The following is a 22,683-nucleotide window of genomic DNA, read 5'->3' on the forward strand; positions in this document are numbered from 1 at the left end:
GGATGTATATATGTATTGAGCTCGGTTCTGATGCTGTATTTATGTACTGAGCTTTGTTCTGGTGCTGTATATATGTAATGAGCTTTGTTCTGGTGCTGTATATATGTATTGAGCTTGGTTCTGATGCTGTATTTATGTACTGAGCTTGGTTCTGGTGCTGTATATATATGTAATGAGCTTTGTTCTGGTGCTGTATATATGTAATGAGCTTGGTTCTGGTGTTGTGTATAGAACTACACTACCGTTCAAAAGTTTGGGGTCACCCAGACAATTTTGTGTTTTCCATGAAAACTCACACTTATATTTATCAAATGAGTTGCAAAATGACTAGAAAATATAGTCAAGACATTGACAAGGTTAGAAATAATGATTTTTATTTGAAATAATAATTTTCTCCTTCAAACTTTGCTTTCGTCAAAGAATGCTCCATTTGCAGCAATTACAGCATTGCAGACCTTTGGCATTCTAGCTGTTAATTTGCTTAGGTAATCGGGAGAAATTTCACCCCATGCTTCCAGAAGCCCCTCCCACAAGTTGGATTGGCTTGATGGGCACTTCTTGCGTACCATACGGTCAAGCTGCTCCCACAACAGCTCTATGGGGTTGAGATCTGGTGACTGCGCTGGCCACTCCATTACAGATAGAATACCAGCTGCCTGCTTCTTCCCTAAATAGTTCTTGCATAATTTGGAGGTGTGCTTTGGGTCATTGTCCTGTTGTAGGATGAAATTGGCTCCAATCAAGCGCTGTCCACAGGGTATGGCATGGCGTTGCAAAATGGAGTGATAGCCTTCCTTATTCAAAAGCCCTTTTACCTTGTACAAATCTCCCACTTTACCAGTACCAAAGCAACCCCAGACCATCACATTACCTCCACCATGCTTGACAGATGGCGTCAGGCACTCTTCCAGCATCTTTTCAGTTGTTCTGCGTCTCACAAATGTTCTTCTGTGTGATCCAAACACCTCAAACTTCGATTCGTCTGTCCATAACACTTTTTTCCAATCTTTCTCTGTCCAATGTCTGTGTGCTTTTGCCCATATTAATCTTTTCCTTTTATTAGCCAGTCTCAGATATTGCTCTTTCTTTGCCACTCTGCCCTGAAGGCCAGCATCCCGGAGTCGCCTCTTCACTGTAGACGTTGACACTGGCGTTTTGCGGGTACTATTTAATGAAGCTGCCAGTTGAGGACCTGTGAGGCGTCTATTTCTCAAACTAGGGACTCTAATGTACTTGTCTTGTTGCTCAGTTGTGCAGCGGGGCCTCCCACTTCTCTTTCTACTCTGGTTAGAGCCTGTTTGTGCTGTCCTCTGAAGGGAGTAGTACACACCGTTGTAGGAAATCTTCAGTTTCTTGGCAATTTCTCGCATGGAATAGCCTTCATTTCTAAGAACAAGAATAGACTGTCGAGTTTCACATGAAAGCTCTCTTTTTCTAGCCATTTTGAGAGTTTAATCGAACCCACAAATGTAATGCTCCAGATTCTCAACTAGCTCAAAGGAAGGTCAGTTTTATAGCTCCTTTATACAGCAAAACTGTTTACAGCGGTGCTAACATAATTGCACAAGGGTTTTCAAGTGTTTTCTAATCATCCATTAGCCTTCTAACACAGTTAGCAAACACAATGTACCATTAGAACACTGGAGTGATGGTTGCTGGAAATGGGCCTCTATACACCTATGTAGATATTGCATTAAAAACCAGACGTTTGCAGCTAGAATAGTCATTTAGCACATTAAGAATGTATAGAGTGCATTTATGATTAATTTAATGTTATCTTCATTGAAAAAAACAGTGCTTTTCTTGCAAAATCTGACAGAAAAAAATGTATTAATGTCATTGCATGCATGAGCCCTAAAAAGGAAACAGTGGATTTTCTACTTGCACTTTGGCCATAAATGAAGAAAATCTATATTAGTAAAGTATTATAAAAGTCTTAATTTTTTACATAGATTTTAGCAATGTGAAGGCAGTTTGACCCTCTGCGCCCCCTGTTATTTGCCGGCAAGGACAACCTGCCTGTCAGCTGTTTCCCGCTGCACAGTGATTGGACGAATCATTGACAGCGCGTTCTATGATTGGCTGAAGGTTACCATGGCAACGGCAGGTGGAGCTACAGTTTTTCAATAATGGAGAGGACAGCATGTACGGGGCTGCCGGTCCGTAGGTCCCGGCACAATGCGGTCAGCTCAGGGGCAGGATCCGGTCACGGGAACCGGCGGGAAGATAACGGTGGCAATGATCGGAAGTCACGAAGCCGTAGTTTGGTGTTCGGTGCTGGCGTCCCGGCTGTACTGCTGCTCTATGTGCTCGGGATGAGAGGTCTAGTTCACTTGTCGTTGCGGCAACTAGTGACACCTGGTACCCGCAGCACCGGCTTTAATGCCACCACTGCCAGGTAACGGCAATGCAATTGTGTGTGTGTATATTTTATATATAATGTGTCTGGGATCCACTATGTATAGACCTTCCATTGTACCATCTATAGCATTGGAAGTCTACATGATGTATGACCAGCCAGGGGGCATGCGATGACGGTGCGGCATGTGTATATAGTGTCGGCATGTGCGATAATGTGACTGTCATGTGAAGTATAATATCTCAGGAGTCACAGGCTGAATATTCATAGATTTCTGTGTATACTGAAGACTTTTCTAGCCTGTCCTGTGTATACCAGTATAAGCCGTGTTATTACCTAGCCACACACAAACATCTACATAAACTGCTGGAGCGATCTGTGTTTGCCAGAAAAAAAATGTAGCGGTGTGTCAAAGATCGTGCCCACTTTCATATTTCCAGATGTGACATTTTTGACACAACCCCCATAAATGTGGCACTGTGTTTTGAGGGCAAAAGCGACAATTTGGAGGCTCCCCAATCAAAGAGCATTGACTAAATAACACTGATATTATTATTGCTGGTAATGGAAACCTTCACCCGAGCATCCACTTTGTCCACTTTAGGAATTGGGGGAATTAGCAAGTAAATCCCTGCTCATTCTGGGATTAGGTGTCCAGTGGGCGGTCCTACTCAGTGATTGACAGCCGCCTCTGTGTGGGTGTGCATGGAGATTGATGTCAATCACTGATTAGGACCGCCCACTGGACACCTGATCTAAGAATGAGCAGGGATTTTCTCTGAAAATGATATATCCGTCTGCTCCGCTCCTCCTGCTCTATAACATGCTGCCTGCAGATCAGACTTCACATACCACGTGACCGCTTCTGTTTACGCTTCTGATGTTTATGTAGCCGCTAGAGCCGAGTCTGCAACATTTTTTTTTAAAAAAGTCTCCTAACTGAAGGTAACGGTTTCTAAATTCAGGTGACATAATACGGTTTCATTCTGGAGCTGCATATTTAGTGCCAAGAACAGGATTGAATCCAATAGACAGAAAATTTTGGAAAGACTTTTCTGAATGTACATGACGATACAGTGTTGTAATACGGCCATGTGCCTTAGCCCTAAGTCTCTATTCCCATCACCCTCAGGCCGGATTCACACGAGCGTGTGCGTTTTGTGAGCGCAAAAGGCACTTAACAGCTCCGTGTGTCAACCCTGTATGATGCGCGGCTGCGTGCTTTTTGCGCAGCCGCCATCATTATGACACTCTGTTTGGATTTTTGTAAACAGAAAAGCACGTGGTGCTTTTCTGTTTACATTCATAGTTTTACAGCTGTTGCGCGAATCACGCGCGTCCCCCGGAAGTGCTTCCGTGTGGTGTGTGGGATTTTCACGCACCCATTGACTTCAATGGGTGCGTGATGCGCGAAATACGCACAAAGAGCGGACATGTCGTGACTTTTTCGCAGCGGACTCGCGCTGCGTAAAAATCACGCAACAGTCTGCACGGCCCCATAGACTAACATAGGTCTGTGCGACGCGCGTGAAAATCACGCGCGTTGCACGGACGTATATCCCGTGCGTCTGAATAAGCCCTCAGATGTATATGGGAAAAAGATGTATATGGGAAAACCTGATTACAGTACGGGACAGTTGTCCCGCAGCGAGGCAGGGACTCCTAGCGTCGTACATAACTGTGATTCTAGGAGCCCGGCTCCCTGCAGTGTGTTCGGTCCGGGACTTGCGGCCAAAATACGTTCCGTCCATTACGGACGTAACATGCTTGTGTGAACCCAGCCTCAGGCTGAATGCATATTACGTGCAGTTTTGCCTCTTGGATTTGCATGTGGCAAATCCACAGCGTAATACAGTACCAGTATAGTCAATGAGATTCCAGGAAATCTCATGTACACACTGCTGCATTATTTGGGACAGAAAATGACCTGTGGTGTGTTTTTTTTTGTATTTTTATTTTTATTTTTTTTAATCCGCAGCATCTCCATTTATCTTGCGTTTCCGCTTGTGAATTCTATCTTCCTAGCGCTGTGGAAAATCGCACCAAAACCCGCAGCATGGAAACGCGTTGAAAAAGCATGAAAGCTCGAAAAACGCACAATTGTTTGGTTTTTACACGTGAATTTTCTGCAGTTTTGGTGCATGTTTTCCGCAGCAAAATACGCAACGTGGTCACGTAGCCTAATTTGTATAGTTTAGATTGCAGTCGTTTTTACAATGATCGTGCCGCAGACTGCTCTATTCTTGCTGTCCAAAAAAACGGAAGGCCTGCCAGAACCTCCAAAGGAGGAGGAACTGAGCCGAACATTTCCATAGACTTCAATTGATTGTGCAGACTTATGCCATACGTGTCATTTTAGCATGTTTGACAGGTTTGGCTGCACACCGTTTTTTTGGGTACAGGAAAGCATTTTTAGAAAAAAAGTGTTAACATTTAATTTTTTAATTTTAGGGTCCGTTCACACACCGTTCTCTGATGCGGAAATCGCGTTGGAATCGGCGCCAAAAAAGTGCAAAACCGCACCCCATGGATTTCAATGGGAGGCAGAGGCGTTTTTTTTTTCCTCGGTGGCTTTTCGCTGCTCGTGGGGAAAAAGAAGCTGCATGTTCTTTCTTGCGGTTTCCGCCTCTGACCTCCGACCTCCCATTGAAATCAATGAGAGGCAGAAAATACCCGTGATATTCGTTTCTGAGTGTTTTTCGCCCACGGTACTTGCATTAGATTCAATGGCCGTTCAAACTCTGTGTGAACTACCCCTTAGAATGGAAGTCAGTGGCTGATGGATCTAACCATAGGAATATATACTTGAATATGTATACATTTCACAGTATGCATCTGTTACCATTAAAAAAAAAAAATGGATGCTGCATATTCACAGGTGGCAGGTTTTTTGCAGAGAAATCTATGAATTCCCTATTCATCTATATGGGGTTTGCAGGAATCCACATACGCGGATAAGCTGCATAAAAGTACACCGTGTATCCGCCCTGGACGCCGTGTGGAATTCCGGTGCAGTTTTTCGGCCGGAATGTGCGCTGCACAGACCGGCAGGTAAATAATTCTAAAATAAGTCCATACGAAGGCCTTACTAAGATGAGCGTGTCAATTTTGCGTCCGCAAAAAAATGGAGCGTATTTCATGCATTTCAGTTCCGTGTGGCATCAGTGTTCCCGTTTTTTTTTTTTTTCTTTCTTTGCATGAAAAACACACCCATTGACTTTATTGGATGACGTGGTCGTCAAAAACGGACCAAAGAAGGACATGCAGTGAGTTTCATGCAACAGACACATGTTGCGTGAAAAAATACGCATGTGTGAATAGCCCCATTGAATTGCTTAGGTTTGTGTGCTGTCGGTTGTTTAAACGGACAGCACACAGACGTAAAATACGTTTGTCTGAATAAGCCCTTACATGTAGCCATGGCAATACATCCCTCCGACATCCTGCAGTTTCAACAGACCGTGTGAAGTATCTGTTGAAAATAGAACATGTCTTATTTTGTTCCGTTTTTCACTGATTCCTCGATAGACAAGTGAGTGCACTCTCGGGGTATGTTCACACGACAGCGTCCGTAACGGCTGAAATTACGGGGATGTTTTCAAGAGAAAACATCCCCGTAATTTCAGCCGTAACGGCATGTGCAGGCGCTTGAACGGCGCGTCCATTACGGACGTAATTGGCGCTGCTTTTCATTGGAGTCAATGAATAACGGCTCCAATTACGCCCCAAGAAGAGACAGGTCACTTCTTTGACGCGGGCGTCTATTTACGCCTCATGTGAACAGACAAACGTCAGCCCATTGCTTTCAATGGGCAGATGTTTGTCAACGCTATCGAGGCGCATTTTTCGGACGTAATTCGGGGCAAAAACGCCCGAATTACGTCCGTAATTAGTGTGTGTGAACATACCCTTAGGCTGGGTTCACACACCCTATTTACGGACGTAATTCGGGCGTTTTAACCTCGAATTACGTCCGAAAATACGGCTCCAAAGCGCCGGCAAACACCTGCCCATTCATTTGGGTTTTACGATGTACTGTGCCGACGGGCACGGGACTTAATTGGAGCCGTTTTCCATTGACTCCATAGAAAAACAGCTCCAATTACGCCCGTAATGGACGCAGTGAAAAACGCCTGCACATGCCATTACGTCTGAAATTCCGGAGCTGTTTTCTCCTGAAAACAGCTCCGTAATTTCAGCCGTATCGGACGCTGCCGTGTGAACATACCCTTACAGTTTAGGCCTCATGCACACATTCGTGTTCAGTTCGGGACATACGGACCACGTGTCGGCTGCGTTTCCCGGACCAATCACAGTTCAGGGAGTTTGGCTTCTAGCATCGCAGTTCTGTATGGCACTAGGTGTCCCTGCCTCCCCATGGGAATACTGTCCGGTACTGAACGTATATCACGCACCGAACATGGTCGTGTGCATGAGGCCTAACCCTAAAGAAAAAAACATGCTTATCTGAGATAGGACGCCAACATGGTGTGCACCTAGCAGTCTGAACCATGAGCCAGGCAGAAGATAACGGTCATACAGCTGATAACGGCAGACTACTGAGTGGCAAAGTTCAAGCGTGTTTTAGCTGTCATTAAGGCCCTATTCCCATCACGCTATGGCTTTCGGTTTGATGTATACGATGGGAAAAAAAGCTTTAATTTACAAATTTACTGTTGTATGGAATACATACCTTTTTTTTGTGGATACTGGAACAAAGGAGTCCAAAAAGGCACTCTTTTGGCCTTCGTCGGTTAATGGATCTATAGGTTTATGCTTGGCATGTACGCCAGGAGCTTATTCCCGCATACTCGCGAAATGTACGCAGCTAACGTGATGTAAACATGCGTAAGGGTATGTTCGCATGTGGCTGAAAATTACGGAGCTGTTTTCAAGGTTTAAATTTGAGGCTTTTTTTTCAGTGTCACTGGAAACTCTGCTCCAAAAACGCCTCAAGAAGTGACATACTACTTCATTTTACGAGGCGTCTTTTTACGAGGCGTCTTTTGAATTTAGCAGTATAAAAAATAAAAATACGCCTCATGTGAACAGCACAGTGTATTTCTCATTTAAATCAATGGGAAACTGTTTGCAGGCTTGTTCTAAGTTTATTTTGAAGCGTAAGGGTATGTTCACACGCAGTGTTTTCAGGCGTATTTTAGGGCGTAAACGCCTCAAAATACGCCTTTCAAAACGCTAGTGAAACCACTTCCCATTGAGATCAATGGAAAACCAGCGTTTAGTTCAGACAGGGCAGTTTTTATACGCCGATGTTTTAAAAAAAAAAAACGGCACGTAAAAAGCTTGAAAATAATAAGGCTGGTTTCCCTTCAACAGCTCTGTAATTTTCAGCCACGTTTTGTATGTGTGAACATGGCCGCTTTCCTGACCTTACACCAGTGCTAAATGTGCAACATACTGACAAGATCTCTCCCTGTGCCTTTGACTGTATAAACGCGCATGTAGTGATGTGTAGTATATCCGCACAGTCCATCCTAGTTTGCCGCTGCCAGGTTATTTTATATAGTGCCCTGTTTACAGCGTGAGGTGACCTTGTGCTCACACAGTATAGATTTCTGATCACATGAACTGTTCTCGGTTTAGATGTGTGCCGGATAACCACCTCCACCTCATTTCACATGCGTATTCATTTCCTGCTCCCTGGGCTTGTCAAGTTCAGAGTTACATAGTACGGGTGAAAAGACACATGTCCCGCAAGTTCAACCAAGGGATGGGAAAAGGGAAGGTAAAAATTTCTACAGATACGAGCTAATATCTTTTAGTTCCAGGAAATAAGGCCCCATGCACACGAACGTGCTTTCGCGGCCACAATTCCCCCGAAAATGCACGGGAGAATTGCGGCCCCATTCATTCCTATGGGCCAATGCACACAACCGTGGTTTTCACGGTCCGTGCATGGCCAGGAGCCCGGACCGCAGAAAGAACAGACATGTCTTATTACGGCCATGTTCTGCGGTCCAGGCTCATAGCAAATAATGGACGCGGCCATGTGCACGGCCCGCGATTTGCAGGCGGTTCGCTGGTGACACTCCGCTGCCGGCCAACCCGAAAATCACAGCCGTGCACATGGCTACGGTCGTGTGCATGAGGCCTTTTTTAAAGCCATCTACTGTCCCTGCTGTGACCAGCTCCTGCGGTAGACTATTCCATAGATTCACAGTAAAGAAGGCTTGTCACCTCTGCAGGTTGAACCCTTCTTTTCTCTCCAGATGGAGAGAGTGCCCCTTGTTTTTTCAGGGGGTTTTACATGGAACAGGATTTCATCATATATTTTTTGTATGTGCCATTAATATATTTATATAAGTTAATCATGTCCCCCCTTAGTCGTCTTTTTTCAAGGCTAAATAGGTTTAATTCTTTTAATCTTTCCTCATAACTTAGATTCTCCATTCCCCTTATTAGCTTCGTTGCTCTTCTTTGTATTTTTTCCAACTCCAGGGCATCCTTTCTATGAACTGGAGCCCAGAACTGAACTGCATATTCTAGATGATGCCGCACTAATGCTTTGTAAAGTGGCAATATTATATCCCTGTGCCGTGAGTCCATGCCTCTTTTAATACACAACAATATCTTGCTGGCCTTTGAAGCAGCTGATTGACACTGCATGCTGTTTAGTTTATGATTTACAAGTACACCCAGATCCTTCTCAACAAGTGACACCCCCAGTATAGCTCCCCCTAGACCTTAAAGGGGTTGTCCACTACTGGACAACTGATGACCTATCCACCGGATAGGTCATCAGTACATGATCTGTGGGGGTCCGAAGCCTGGACTCCGCCCATTAAGCTGCTCCGGCTGCCTCCGAACATCGGATGTACATGCCGGAAGCAGTTGGCTCCGGCCACTGAATAGTGGCGAGCTGCCGTACTGCAGCTCTGGTCCTTTTCAGGTGAATAGGAGCAGCGCTGCAGCACGGCCACTATTCTATGTACGGAGCCAAATGCTTCCGGCTCCGTACATAGCATAATCGGCCATAACATCCGGTGTCCGGAGATAGCCGGAGCAGTATAACGGTCCGGGTGTCGGACCCGCACCGATGATATACTGATGACCTCTCCGGTGGATAGGTCATCGGTTGTTCAGTAGTGGACACCCCTTTTAATTTGCCCATTAGGCATCTAAAGGGACAGTGTCAAATGCTTTTGCAAAGTCCAAAAATACTATATCCACAGGACAGACTATATCTGTCTAGGCTTCTACTTACCTCTTCTTAAAAACAAATCCGGTTGGTTTCACAATAGTAAAACCGTGCTGGCTGTCACTTATAATACTATTTTTTTTTGTCACATATTCCTGTATATAGTACCTCAATAGCCCCTCAAACATTTTCCCCACGATGGATGTTAAGCTAACTGGTCTATAATTACCCGTGGAAGACCTAGAGCCCTTTTTGAAAATAGGCACCACATTTGCCCTGCGTGAGTCCCTTGGCACTATACCAGTCACTAAAGAATCTCTAAATACTATGAAGAGGGGGACTGAAATAACTGAACTAAGTTCTTTAAGAACTCTAGGGTGTAACCCATCTGGTCCCGGGGCCTTGTGTACGTTTATTTTTATTTAACTTCGCTTCGACCTTATATACATTCAGCCAATTCAGTATATTAATAGATGTATTAACAGCACTGGCACCGGCTACATCAGCTTCTCTTTCTTCTGTTGTATATACAGAGCGAAGGAACCCATTTAGTAACTCTGCCTTCTCTTGATCCCCTGTGACCAACTCCCCATTACCACTGTCTAGGGGTCCCACATGTTCAGACCTTGGCTTTTTTGCATTTATATACTTGAAGAATTTTTTTGGGATTCGTTTTACTATCCTTGGACACCTGCCTTTCATTTTGTATTTTTGCTGATTTTTATTACCATTTTACAGATTTTATTAAGCTCTTTATATTTTACAAAGGCTACAGCTGTACCCTCAGATTTGTATTTTTAAAATGCCCTTTTTTTGTCATGTATTGCCCTTTTACAGAAGGTATAAGCCATGTGGGGTTTAATTTTAGTTGTTCATACTTGTTACCTATAGGAATAAATTTTGCACTATAATAACTCAAAGTAGATTTGAAAATCTCCCATTTATCATTTGTACCATTATTTGACATTAGTTCTTCCCAGTCTATGTCCTGAATTGCAGCCCTTATCCTGGGGAAATTGGCCTTCCTAAAATTAAATGTTTTTGCCCTCCCAGCCTGTGTTTTGTTTTTTACAGTTTATGTAAAATATAACTATATTATGATCACTGTTACCGAGGTTTTCACGAACATTGACGTTCCCAACAAGCTCTGCATTATTAGAAATGACCAGATCCAACAGAGCTTCACCTCTAGTCGGGTCTTCCACAAACTGGCCCATAACATTTTCCTGCAACAGGTTGAGGAAATGTCTCCTACCATTATCACTACAGTACCCCCCTGTGCAGCCTGCTCCATCTGTTTATATAGCTGACATTCCATCGCCTCAGTTATATGGGGGGGGGGGGGGGGGTCTATAGATTACATCAAATATAATATTTTCAGTGTTTACCTCTCTTTATAGTTCCACCCACAAGGTTTCAACCTCCTCACAATCTTCACCCTCTAATGTCTCATTCACACTCACCTTCATATCACTTCTCACATACAGACAAACCACCGCCTTCATATCACTTCTCACATACAGACATACACCACCGCCTTCATATCACTTCTCACATACAGACATACACCACCGCCTTCATATCACTTCTCACATACAGACATACACCACCGCCTTCATATCACTTCTCACATACAGACATACACCACCGCCTTCATATCACTTCTCACATACAGACATACACCAGTAGATTTACAGCCCAGTCATGTAAAGAGTCCGACCATGTTTCAGCAACACCAACTATATCTATATTTTCCTACAGTACCAAGGCCTCCAGCTTCCGCATTTTGCTTGCTAGACTTCTGGCATTTGTGTACATACACTTTAACTTGCATTTCAATGTTTCACTTTCAGTATCAGAAATCTGAGGGGTTAAGTGGGCGGGATCAATGTTGATTTAGGTCCCGCTGGCTCGAGCAGGTCTACTCCCAGCCCTCAGCTACCTCTGAGAGCAGGGAGCTTTTACTTCTCCCGGCCGCTCAGATTTATTCTAATGCAGCGCCGTAAAAAGGCACATGCATCAGAAAACCCGTTAGTGGACGCCATAAAAACACCTATGGGCAGTCACTAACAGGTTATTAAATCGGGCGCACCTTCAGCGTATGAAATGCCAGACCTAATAAGTTCCCCCAATATTCTAGCGTGTGCCATACGATTAAGTCCAAGTGAAAAGTCTAAGATTCTATTTACATCCTCTTTAGAGGCTGCTGTAGAAGCCTCTGTCAAAAAATGCTGAAAAAAAATTGCATACAAAAAATAATTGTGCCTTTTGATGCGTTGATGTCGCTTTACGGCACTTTTCCAAAATGTGGGTGGGGCTCAGCAAAGTGGTGTAGCCTGTCAGTTTGACAAATTTACTATAACTTTAGCCAGAAAGTGCTGGGAATTATAGTGGAAATCTACGCTATCTTGTACCTGGCATAGATTTCCATTTCAGGCGCATAGACAGCCAGCGTGCATGTTAGTTTAAAGTAAGGAAATGAGATTATATTATATTAGTGATCTCCATTTGGCCAGGGATTGATATGAATGGTGATCATCTCTGTACAGCGCTGCTGAATATGTTGGTGCCTTATAAGCAACAGATAATAAATAAGTGTGGTTGGTGGCTCTGTTAGGCTACATGAACACGTTACGTAATTTGATGCTTATAATCTGCATCAAAACCGCAGGTAAACACAGGTAAATCTGCAGGTAAAATCCACACTTAATACTGCGTTTTTTTAAAAATTGTTTTTAGGTGTAGTTTTTACATCTTGATGCGGAAATAGATGTGGTTCTTATGTTGTGGATTTTGGTGTGGTTTTTATAAACTTGTCAGATAAAATTCTGAGACGGAAACGCAAGATAAATTGACATGTTGCAGATTTTAAAATCTGCACCATAGGTCAGTTTTGGTGCTAAAAAATTCCACAACGTGTAGATGAGATTACTTGGAGTCTCATTAACTTTGCTGCAAGCTGCAGACTTGCCATAGGAAAATCTGTGCGGCAAACCCGCATGTAATACGCATCGAGTATTTGTGGCCTTACAGTTCTTGTATCGGGGTCCAGAAGCTTCGTTGAAAATAAGCCTAGTTGACCACGTTTTTCAGTAGAGTCAAACCAAAGGTATACTGACCCGGCGTATTTGAATAGAACGCTCTTTTCTTTTTTCTTATTTTTGGCTAATGATATTCTATGGGCAAGACTGGAGAATTTCCCAGCATACGTCACGAATGTACTGCCCAAACCTAGCCAAATGTAAAACTTTTGTTGTACAAACTAGTACATGATGGAACAACTACTGCGGAGGAACCCTTTCATATTCAGATTCTTCTCATTGATCATTCTACCCAGAGGGTAATAATGTACGTGTGATTAGTTCTAGATCAAAAAAGGCGTGAGAACTCCTTCTCATATTGTAACGTAACATATATATATATATATATATATATAATGTATGTATATATATATATACTTTTTGTGTACTATAATTCAGATTTGTGCTCTATTAGTAGCATTATTGTGCGATTATGTAAGTCAGTATGCTGTAGATTGGTGAGGGTTCTCAAACTGTACCTGGTGTAAAGACATTGGAGGAAATTTATCAACCTTTATACCAGTTTTCTGGTGTAGAAAAAAATCGTAAAAGGCTTTTTTATGCTGCCCTCACCACTTTTGTGAAAGAGGTTGTAGCTTCCCATGGCCCGACAAATTTATTTATAATTTACACCAGAAAACTGGCTTAAATGATAGAGGAAATCGCTGGTGTAGGTTTTGCGGTGTGGGGCGTAAGAAGGTAGAGGCACATGCCAGGCCCTGTACCTTGCCCCCCTGATCAGACTATTCCCCTTATCAAACTTGCTCCTCCCCACCAATCGGGCAATTTAAAAAAAAATAAATAAATTAAATAAAAAAAAGTGTGCTCATCTCACCGCTCCTCTTACCTCCGACTTCCTCGGCAAGCCTCCGCCCATTCTAGGTATTGACGCCGGGATGCATCAAATCGTATGTGACGCAGCACTGATGACATGGAGTTCTGCGTGGCATATAAGGCCATGTAATACCGTAGCAGCAAAGTGGATGAGATAAAACATATCTCATCCACGCTGTGTAAATACTGAGCGGAAAAAACTATTGACAGTCGGTGCAGAGTTTTATTCCGCAGCATGTCAATTGTATTTGTGTAAACGCTAATTGTTTGCTGTGGGTATTCCCCATTGAATTCAATGGGGAGCTAAATCCTGCAACAAATAGCAGTTGTTGCGTATTTTTTGCGGCGGTTTCGCAGCGATCCCGCTGCAAAAAACTCAACTCTGTAAAAAAAAAAAATAAAGTCTGATACTTACCCAGAAGTCTGTGTTCTTCCCTCCAGCACAGCCTCCTGGGATGAGATGAGACCGCTGCAGCCAATCACAGGCTGCAGCGGTCTTCTGGGATGAGATGAGGCCGGCTAATGCGGCAGTTTTCTGTAGCGGACATTTCTGGTGAAAAACTGCACCGTTTTTCGCCTGGAATTTCCTGTAGAGCACAGGACGGATACGCTGCGTGCTTTTACACAGCGTATCCGTCCCTTGTGACCTCAGCCTTATTAAGTGACGTTCGCCTCTCAATAAATGTATTGCATGTTACTCCAGCTTTCTTTGTTAACACTCGTGTATAAAACGCCAGTCTAAATATATTCCCCTCCCCCTATATTTCGCAGAATGCAAACTAGACTCGCTCTCACCTTTGCATGAATTTGAAGTAATACTTGATCTGATTGGCTGCTATGGACAACACTGATCCTTTTGCAGTATTTCTGCCTTTTCACCTAGAATTCACTAGATACTACTAGGTTTCCATGTGTTCTGTGGCTGCTGGCTTCAGGTGAATATCCGAGTTTTACAATAGACACACCCGTCTCGCGTGATAAAACACAACTTTCTGATAACATGCATTTTATTGATGTTGATTCTAGTATTGCCTTGGAAACATTTTATGAATATTCCTTGTTGGGGTATGTGCACACGCAAACTCAAAAACGTCTAAAAATACGGAGCCGTTTTCAAGGGAAAACGGCTCCTTATTTTCAGCCGTTTTTTAAACAAACTGGCGCTTTTCGCTGCGTTTTTCACAACCGTTTTTGGAGCTGTTATAGTCAATGAAAAACGGCTCAAGAAGTGACATGCGCTTCTTTTTTGCAGCCGTTTTTTACACGGCAGTTGATGGGTTCCGATTTTTCGGTCATTTACGGCCCGAAAAATGGCCGAAAATAAGCCGTGTGAACATACCCTTACCGTGTGGCTTTATATTTAAATATTAGTGACTGGATGGTCATTCTAGGCCCTCTGGAGAGGGAGGTAAACGTTGGTGGGTGTTAAAAAAATAAAAAATTAAAAGTAAATAAATTCTACTCACTAAGGCTGCATTCACACGAGCGTTACAGATTTACAAGCCTAAAAAAACGCACGTTAAATCTGGTCGTGTACGTTGTTTCGCATCAGTGTGGCATTTGTTTTTCACGCACTCGCAAGCACTTTTTTTTTTTCTTAATGTAATTGATGTGTAATACACAGACCGCACACGGATGTGCGTCTGTGTGCTGTCCGTGGTTTTCACGCACATATTATCTCCAATGGGCAACTAGGTGCATGAAATACACCAATATAGGACATGCAGTGAGTTTCACGCAACGAACACTCGCTGTGTGTAAACTCATACATGTCTGAATAGCCCCATTGAAATCAATGGGTCCGTGTGCTGTGCGTTGTTTCAGCGCACAGCACACGGACGAGATTCACGCTTGTGTGAATGAGCCTTAAGGCCTATTTTACATCACTTTTAAGTGGCCTACGTTTGACGTATATGCCGGGAAAAGCTCTGATGTATGTTAAACATAGGCTGACACGGATGCGCTAACAGTGGCATCTGTTACATAGACTGTATTGGTGTCTGTTAAGCGGATACATCATGAAATGGGGTCTTGAAAGTTCATGACGTATCCGATAGATTATCATGATATCTGTTTATCGGTAACAGATGCCACTATTTGGCATCCATTTGATGTATCCATCACCCATAGACTATAATGGTACCCTTACATGTATATGTCATAAAAAGCTATTAAGAGGCCCATGACGTATGTTAAATGTACGCCTGTGACGCATGCCATTTAGTGGCATATGTCACCCATAGGCTTCAATGTTAAAAAACAAAACAAAAAACACCACCTTCAACATTGTGGTAAGATTTAAAAAAAAAAAAAGTGTAATGATGTATACCAGCCTGACGGAGATCAAAAGGACGCTTATTGGCCTTAGTTGAGCTAATGGAACCCAGTTTAGGAAAACTGAGTAACCACCAATATGATAACTGTATATATTCACTTGCAACGCATGCGGTTTTCAGTGCGGTTTTCGGTCTCATGGCAAAAACGCAGCAAAACCGCACCGTGTGAATACGCCCTAAGGGAGGCCATATTATCATGCACATTTTTCCCAGACACAGATTTGATGGGGCATTTGAAGGACTTCTATTTATTAGGGCGGATTTACACGAACGTGTAATACGTCTGTGCAACGCGCGTGTTTTTCACGCGCGTCGCACGGACCTATGCTAGTCTATGGGGCAGTGCAGACTGTCAGTGATTTTTGCGCAGTGTGAGTCCGCTGCGTAAAACTCACGACAGGTCCTATATTTCTGCGTTTTTCGCGTATCACGCACCCATTGAAGTCAATGGGTGAGTGAAAATCACGCGAACCACACGGAAGCACTTCCGTGGGACGCGCATTATTTGCGCAACAGCAGTCAAAAGTATGTTTGCAAACAGAAAAGCACCATGTGCTTTTCTGTTTACAAACATCCAAACAGTGTCATAATGATGGCGGCTGCGTGAAAAAAATCACGCAGCTGCGCATCCTATGTAATGACACACGAAGCTGTTAAGTGCCTTTTGCGCATGCAAAACGCCGCGTTTTTTGCGTGCGCAAAACGCACACGCTCGTGTAAATCCGCCCTCAGGGACATTTTGAACTTCGAGGGAAGGTTTGTTAGTGTATGTTCACACAACCTTTTTTCAGCCGTAAATGCCCCGAAAAACGGCTAAAAATGCGGGGGCTGAACGCCTCCAAACATCTGCCCATTGATTTAATTGACTCAATAGAAAAACCGCTCCAAAAACGGCTGTAAACAACGCGAGTTGCTTAAAAATGGCTAAAAATCAGAGGATGTTTTCACTGGAAAACAGCTCCGTATTTTCAGCCTTTTTTGTGAAGCGTGTGCACATAAAGGGGTATTCCCAGAATCAAAAATTATCAACTATCCACAGGATAGGTGGTAATTTTTTGATTGCTGGGGGCCACAGCGCTGAAACCCCCACCAATTGTTAGAACAGGGCTCCCAAACCCCCAGATCCTCCTCACTGCACCCCCCGCAGTGAGGAGGAGCTTGAATGGAGTTTGGGGGCGAGCATGCGGCCAAAAACCACAATGCATTATCGCATGCGCTTTTGCAGTTGGCACAGAAACCACGGTAAAGTCGCGCTAAAAACACACACACTTTTTTACAGCCGTGTGGCAAAACCACACGATGTGAATACCCTCAAAAGTATGCAGTGTATCCGGCCTAGAACTAACAGGGACTTCCGCCCGAAGAGCCCGCACCTAATTGTGGTGCAGATTTTTGGGCGGAAAGCAGTGCTTGAGAAAAAAAAACCTAATGCGCTTATCTAGGGCCATTGTGCAGCCTGGCCTCCTGGGACGACACTGCAGCCCATGTGATCGCTGCAGCCTGTTAACGTCATCCACCAGGAGGTCGGGCTGCACTCCGAACGGTGGAACGTGTCACTTTTTATAATAATAATAATAATAATAATAATAATATAAAAAAATAATGTGTTGGTTTTTTTTTATTTTTCAAAATCACAACATATGCTGTTTGTTGAAGGTTTTACCTCCCATTGAATTCAATGGGGAAAACCTGCAAATAAGAGCAACGTTTCTGCACGTGCTGTGGATTTAAAAACAGGTGAATTTATGAACTTTTTCGCCATGGATCTGTTCAAATCTCACCTACTTTGTGCGGAAATTACGCAGCACTTACAGCAGCAGCAGAGTTCCGTTGCGGACGTTCCGCAGCGTTTACGCTACATGGGAACCCAGTCCTATAAGGCCTGGCTAAGCTGAGACTTTCTGTAGTACTACCGATTGATTTTAACTATTGAGTGACAGCTGCAGTCCAAGATTGCATGCAACTCAATGGACTCATTTGGACTTCAGCTGTAGCTCAATAGTTTGTCAGTCAGTAGCGCTACACAAAGTTTCAGACCAGGGAGCGTGCCATGTTGTGGGTGCAGTAAAGAAGGGTCTGGAAAAACTTGTCTGTCTTTCGTCTGCTCCAGAGAATGGATAAAGTTGTGACCACTCCTAAACTGAGAACCTGCAAGTGGTTTTTGTTATGGTTACAAATTCTGCACGTTACAATAATCTTTAAAAATAAATATATGCAATGTTCGGGGTGTGGTATGCGCAAAATGAAAGTGTATTTGTAACCCTTTCATGTCAGGGAGTGTTTTGGGACTTGATGCCCAGAGCAAAATTTCCCCTTTTGGAATGCAAGCGATTTGTCACCTTTTGGAATTCTAAGGGCTTATTCAGACGAAAGGGAAAGTCGGCCGTGTGACTGACGTATTTTTTAATGGCCGTCACATGGATGCATTAAAATTAATCCATGTCTATGGGGCTATTCACACGCATGTTTTTTTTAACGGGCCGGGAAAAAAAATAGGACGTGTCCTATTTTTGCCCGTTTTCCCGGATCCCTCAATAGACACGTCTATGGCGATCCGTGAAGACTGGTTCCGCACTGATGCAAATCAGACATGAAAAATTGCGCTTTTTCACAGACTATTTGACACCCGTGAATATAGACTTCGGCGTGTTAAACGTCCGTGGGATGGCCGTTAAAACAGCGGCCGTCCCACGGACCTATATAATTCAATGTGGCCATTCACACAGCCGTCGTTTCAACGGACCGTGTGAAGGGTCCATGCGAAAATATGACATGTCCTATCTTTTCACGCATCACGCATCCCTCCATAGACTCATCTATGGGGGATGCGAGACAGCGACAGCGCTGAGCACGGATGCACCTCATGTGAATCAGGCCTTAGGGTAAGTTCACATAGGGCAGATGCGCTGCACAAAGGTACACAGTGTATACGCCCTGACAGCCGCAGGGAATTTGGTCCAAAAAAAAACAAAAACAAATTGTAGTGCAGTTTTTCGACCGGAATGTCCGCTGTGGAAAATAGAAGAGGAAAAAAAAACGCCCATACTTACCTTCTCATGTCCTGCAGACCGGCCTCCTGGGATGACGTTTCATCCCATGTGATTGCTACATCTTGTGATTGGCTGCAGCGGTCACATGGGAGGAAATGTCCTGCCAGGACAAAGCAGCACAGAATTCTCGGTAAGTATAAGATTGTTTTAGTTGCGATTTTTACATTTATTTATTTTTTATTTTTTTACGGCGGCGGCCTTTCCGCCGCAAAAATCACAACACCTGCAATTTCTTGCAGGTTTTACCTCCCATTGAATTCAATGGGGTAAACCCGCAACAAAAAAAAAGCAGCCATTACGCCAATACAATTACATTGTATTTTAGGTCAATGTCTGAGAGTTTTTTTCCGCTCCGCATTTGCGCAGTGTGTGGATGAGATTAAATCTCATCCACTCTGCTGTTACTGTATTATGCAGCAGATTTTCCGCAACCAAATCCGCTGCGAATAATCCGCAGTATTTTTCCTACGTGTGAAACTTAGGGTAACTAAGGCCCCATTGCACACGACCGTGTTTTTCATTCGTAATTACGGACAAATTCATTTCTATGGGCTATGGACACCTTTTTGTATTTTTACGGACGGGTGGCCATTCAGTAGAAATGATCCGTAAAATATAGAACATGTCCTATTCTTGTCTGTAATTATGGCATGGACTCCCCATAGAAGTCTATGGGCGCTTCTGTAACTACGGACTACGGATGTGTAGCCATCCGTAATTACGGAAGCGTTGCTAGGCGACGCCAGGTTTGCAGATTGAAGATGTTGCACATTTGTGGTTTTCTTCTTTTTGCAGATCCGTATATATGGATGCACTACGGACCTTATTTGTGGATACTGTTTCGTATATGCGGATAAGTTGCGGATGACTACGGATCCGTATTTACGGACAGTATCTGCAGATGGATGTTTTGCGGCCCCATTCATTTCAATCTGCCCATGCACACGACACTGGTTTCCACGGTCCGTGTATTGCCCAGGAGCCTGGACTGCAAAAAGATCGGACATGTCTTATTACGGCCGCATCTTGTGGTCCAGGCTCGTTTAAATGCATGCACGCGGCCATGTGCACGACCCGCGATTTGCATGAGGCCTAAAGGTGTATATTTTTTTATTTATTAGCCTACTCTGTTTTTTTTTTGTTTGTTGCAAGGAACAGAAGGATTTGTTAAAATTGTAGCTGAAATTAAATGTGTACATTGTGTTGTTGTCACTATAGTGTAGAAAACAAAGACCTCCGTTTAGTTTTTACATGAATCTCCCTCCAGAGTAACCATCTTTTCAACTTTTTTTTCCATAAATCAATAGTACAAGGTTAGATTAAAACTTAATCTATCCAATTCCAGGAAAATTCCCTTTTCTCCACTAATAAATTGCCTCTTTCAACCTCCCATTCCTCATGCACTGATCACACCCAACTCACTGCTAAAATCTCTGTTCAGTAATTCAGTGATGAAGAGATTATCAGCCTCATTGGGAGATCAGGTTACAGCTGCTGCCCATAAATGTCTATGGGGAGGGGAGGGGAAGTAGGAGGGGAGGAGGGAACAGCTGCAGAGAGTCGCTGCTGCTTCTAGTAAGTGTTCTATTGTCTCGTACGAGTGTTGGATTCACAGTTGCACTGCTCATTGCTGCTGTATATTGTCCTCCATGCTGTTGCTGCTTCTGGGTGTGTGAGAGAGATAAGGGAGAAGGATCTTCTCTTCTGTGTGTCTGCTGTATCGAAGACATCATAGCAGCTAGGCTCCTCTCACTACTCAGATGAGCTCAGGGAAAACTAATGGAGCCTGCAGAGGGGGAAAACTGCTGACTATGCCATATACAAGTTACATAATGATCAAAAATAATGTTATTCCTCATGTATATACACATGGCGGCTTATTCTGAAAATTCACCTGAAACGACACTTGAGGCGCAGCATCTGAACATGAATGATAATAATCTAGTTACACACATTTTTTAGTGAAGCTAAAATGGTCTGTGTAAGGCCTCATGCACGCGACCGTAAGGGTTTTTACTATCCGCAAATACGGATAGACTACTTTAGCCAAGTCTGTACCCAATTCCGGACAATAAGTTGAAATGTTCTATATTTTGCATATCATTTCTACGGTCCGGACACACATCCGTAAATATATAGGAATGAATGGCTCCGCGATTTAATCCATAATTGCATGAGCCGTAATTCCGGATGAAAAACTATGGTCGTGTGCATGAGGCCTAAGGCCTCATGCACACTTCCTTCACCGTTTTATCGGTTGTTTTTGAAGGATCCGTGTGCCCGTTTTGTTATCTGTGTGGTTTCCGTGTGCACGCCGTGTTTCCATTTCCGAGCGTCGAGCATGGTACTGTCCAGGGTGCTGAAAGTGCATGGTTGTTCAGCGCTAGTCACTGTACAGGGTGCTGAAAGAGTTAATGGGCTGCTCTGATCGGCGGTAACTCTTTCAGCACCCTGGACAGCTTTGAAGAATGACCATGCTCGGCGCTCACAAAATACAATTCTAATTAAATTTAAAAAAATCAGTTCATACTTACCCAGAACTCTCTGTTTTTTCCTCCTGTCCGGCCTCCTGGGATGATGTTTCATCCAATGTCACCACTGCAGCCAATCACAGGCTGTAGTGGCGGTCACATGGGATAAAAGTCATAACAGAAGGCCGGACTGGATGACGTCAGAAGGCCGGCCTCCTGGGATGATGCTTCATCCCATGTGACCGCCTCTGCAGCCAATCACAGGCTGCAGCGGCCACATGGACTGCCGCGTCATACAAGAAGGTCGGACTGGAGGAAGAAGAGGGACTCGTCACCAAGACAACGACCGGGGTACGTATGAACTGCTTTTTATTTTTATCAGCAGCCTCTTCTCTCTATCAATGCTGGATAGAGAGAAGTGGCTGCTGATTAGTGTAATATCTCTAATGCTCTTCTGCCCGCCTGGCCGTTGCTAGGCAACGGCTCCGTCACACACAGCCGTCACATGACGCCTTCCGTGGGCCTTCAGTTTTTTTGACTGCCCCATTGACTTGCATGGGCCTCATGGTCACGGAATCTCGGACCAAAGTAGGACATGCTCTACTTTTGTCGGAACAGAGCAACGGGACCGTCAAAAAAAAAAACTGAAGTGTGCATGGCCCCATTGAAATGAATGGGTCAGGGTGCTAGCCGTCAGAAAAACGGCTAGCACCCTGAAGAAAAAGACTGAAATGGGCATGAAGCCTAAAACTGTTACAATAATAATCCCTGGCGACCAATTTTTATGTTTGGCTATGCAAAATGCCGTGCGTGCGTGTGTGTTCACATAGGTGTGCTTTTCTTCACTATATTTATTAATTTATTCCTTACTATGGTAGCACAAGTTATCAGGAAATCTGTGTTCCATGCTGTACCCATACAGATCACTAATAAGAGTGATCTAATGGTAACAGTCCGTTAGATCAGGGCTCCTAAATCTATTTATACTCTGCATCACCAGGCAATCCACGGTGGTGCTGGTTCAAATACTATTGTGCAGTGGCCATATTTCCTCCCTAGTAGCGCCAAATAAATACTACCGTCCAGTGCTTCTATTATCCCCAGCAATGTCAACCAAATACCACCATGCAGCGCACATAATACCCGCTAGCAGCAACAAATATGACAATGCAGCGCAACCTACCTCCCCAGAAGTTCCAAACACCACATTCCAACACAACATACCCCCCCACAGCACCACATACCACAATGCAGCACAAAGTATGCCCTAGCAACGCAAAATATACAAAGTGCAACATAAAGAAAAAAAAAGGTTTTTACCTGATTGACAAGGCTTAGCATCAGGGGAATGTGCTGGTCCCCAGTACTGGCGGCGGAGGTCGCACTATGTCTTT

The 22,683-nt window shown here is 43.8% G+C and overlaps 1 protein-coding gene across 1 annotated transcript in view; it reads left to right on the plus strand.

Moving 5' to 3' along the window:
- The first annotated feature begins 2,099 nt into the window (after positions 1–2,099).
- ERMP1 (endoplasmic reticulum metallopeptidase 1) overlaps positions 2,100–22,683 on the plus strand; it is a 95,422-nt gene continuing 74,838 nt past the window's right edge. The window contains exon 1 of the mRNA XM_075827345.1: positions 2,100–2,398. Within this exon, the coding sequence (XP_075683460.1) occupies positions 2,130–2,398 (269 nt within the window). The 5' untranslated portion in view covers positions 2,100–2,129. The remainder of the gene's footprint in view (positions 2,399–22,683) is intronic.

The sequence above is a fragment of the Rhinoderma darwinii genome, chromosome 1 (genome assembly GCF_050947455.1).
Source record: "Rhinoderma darwinii isolate aRhiDar2 chromosome 1, aRhiDar2.hap1, whole genome shotgun sequence".
NCBI lineage: Eukaryota > Metazoa > Chordata > Amphibia > Anura > Rhinodermatidae > Rhinoderma > Rhinoderma darwinii.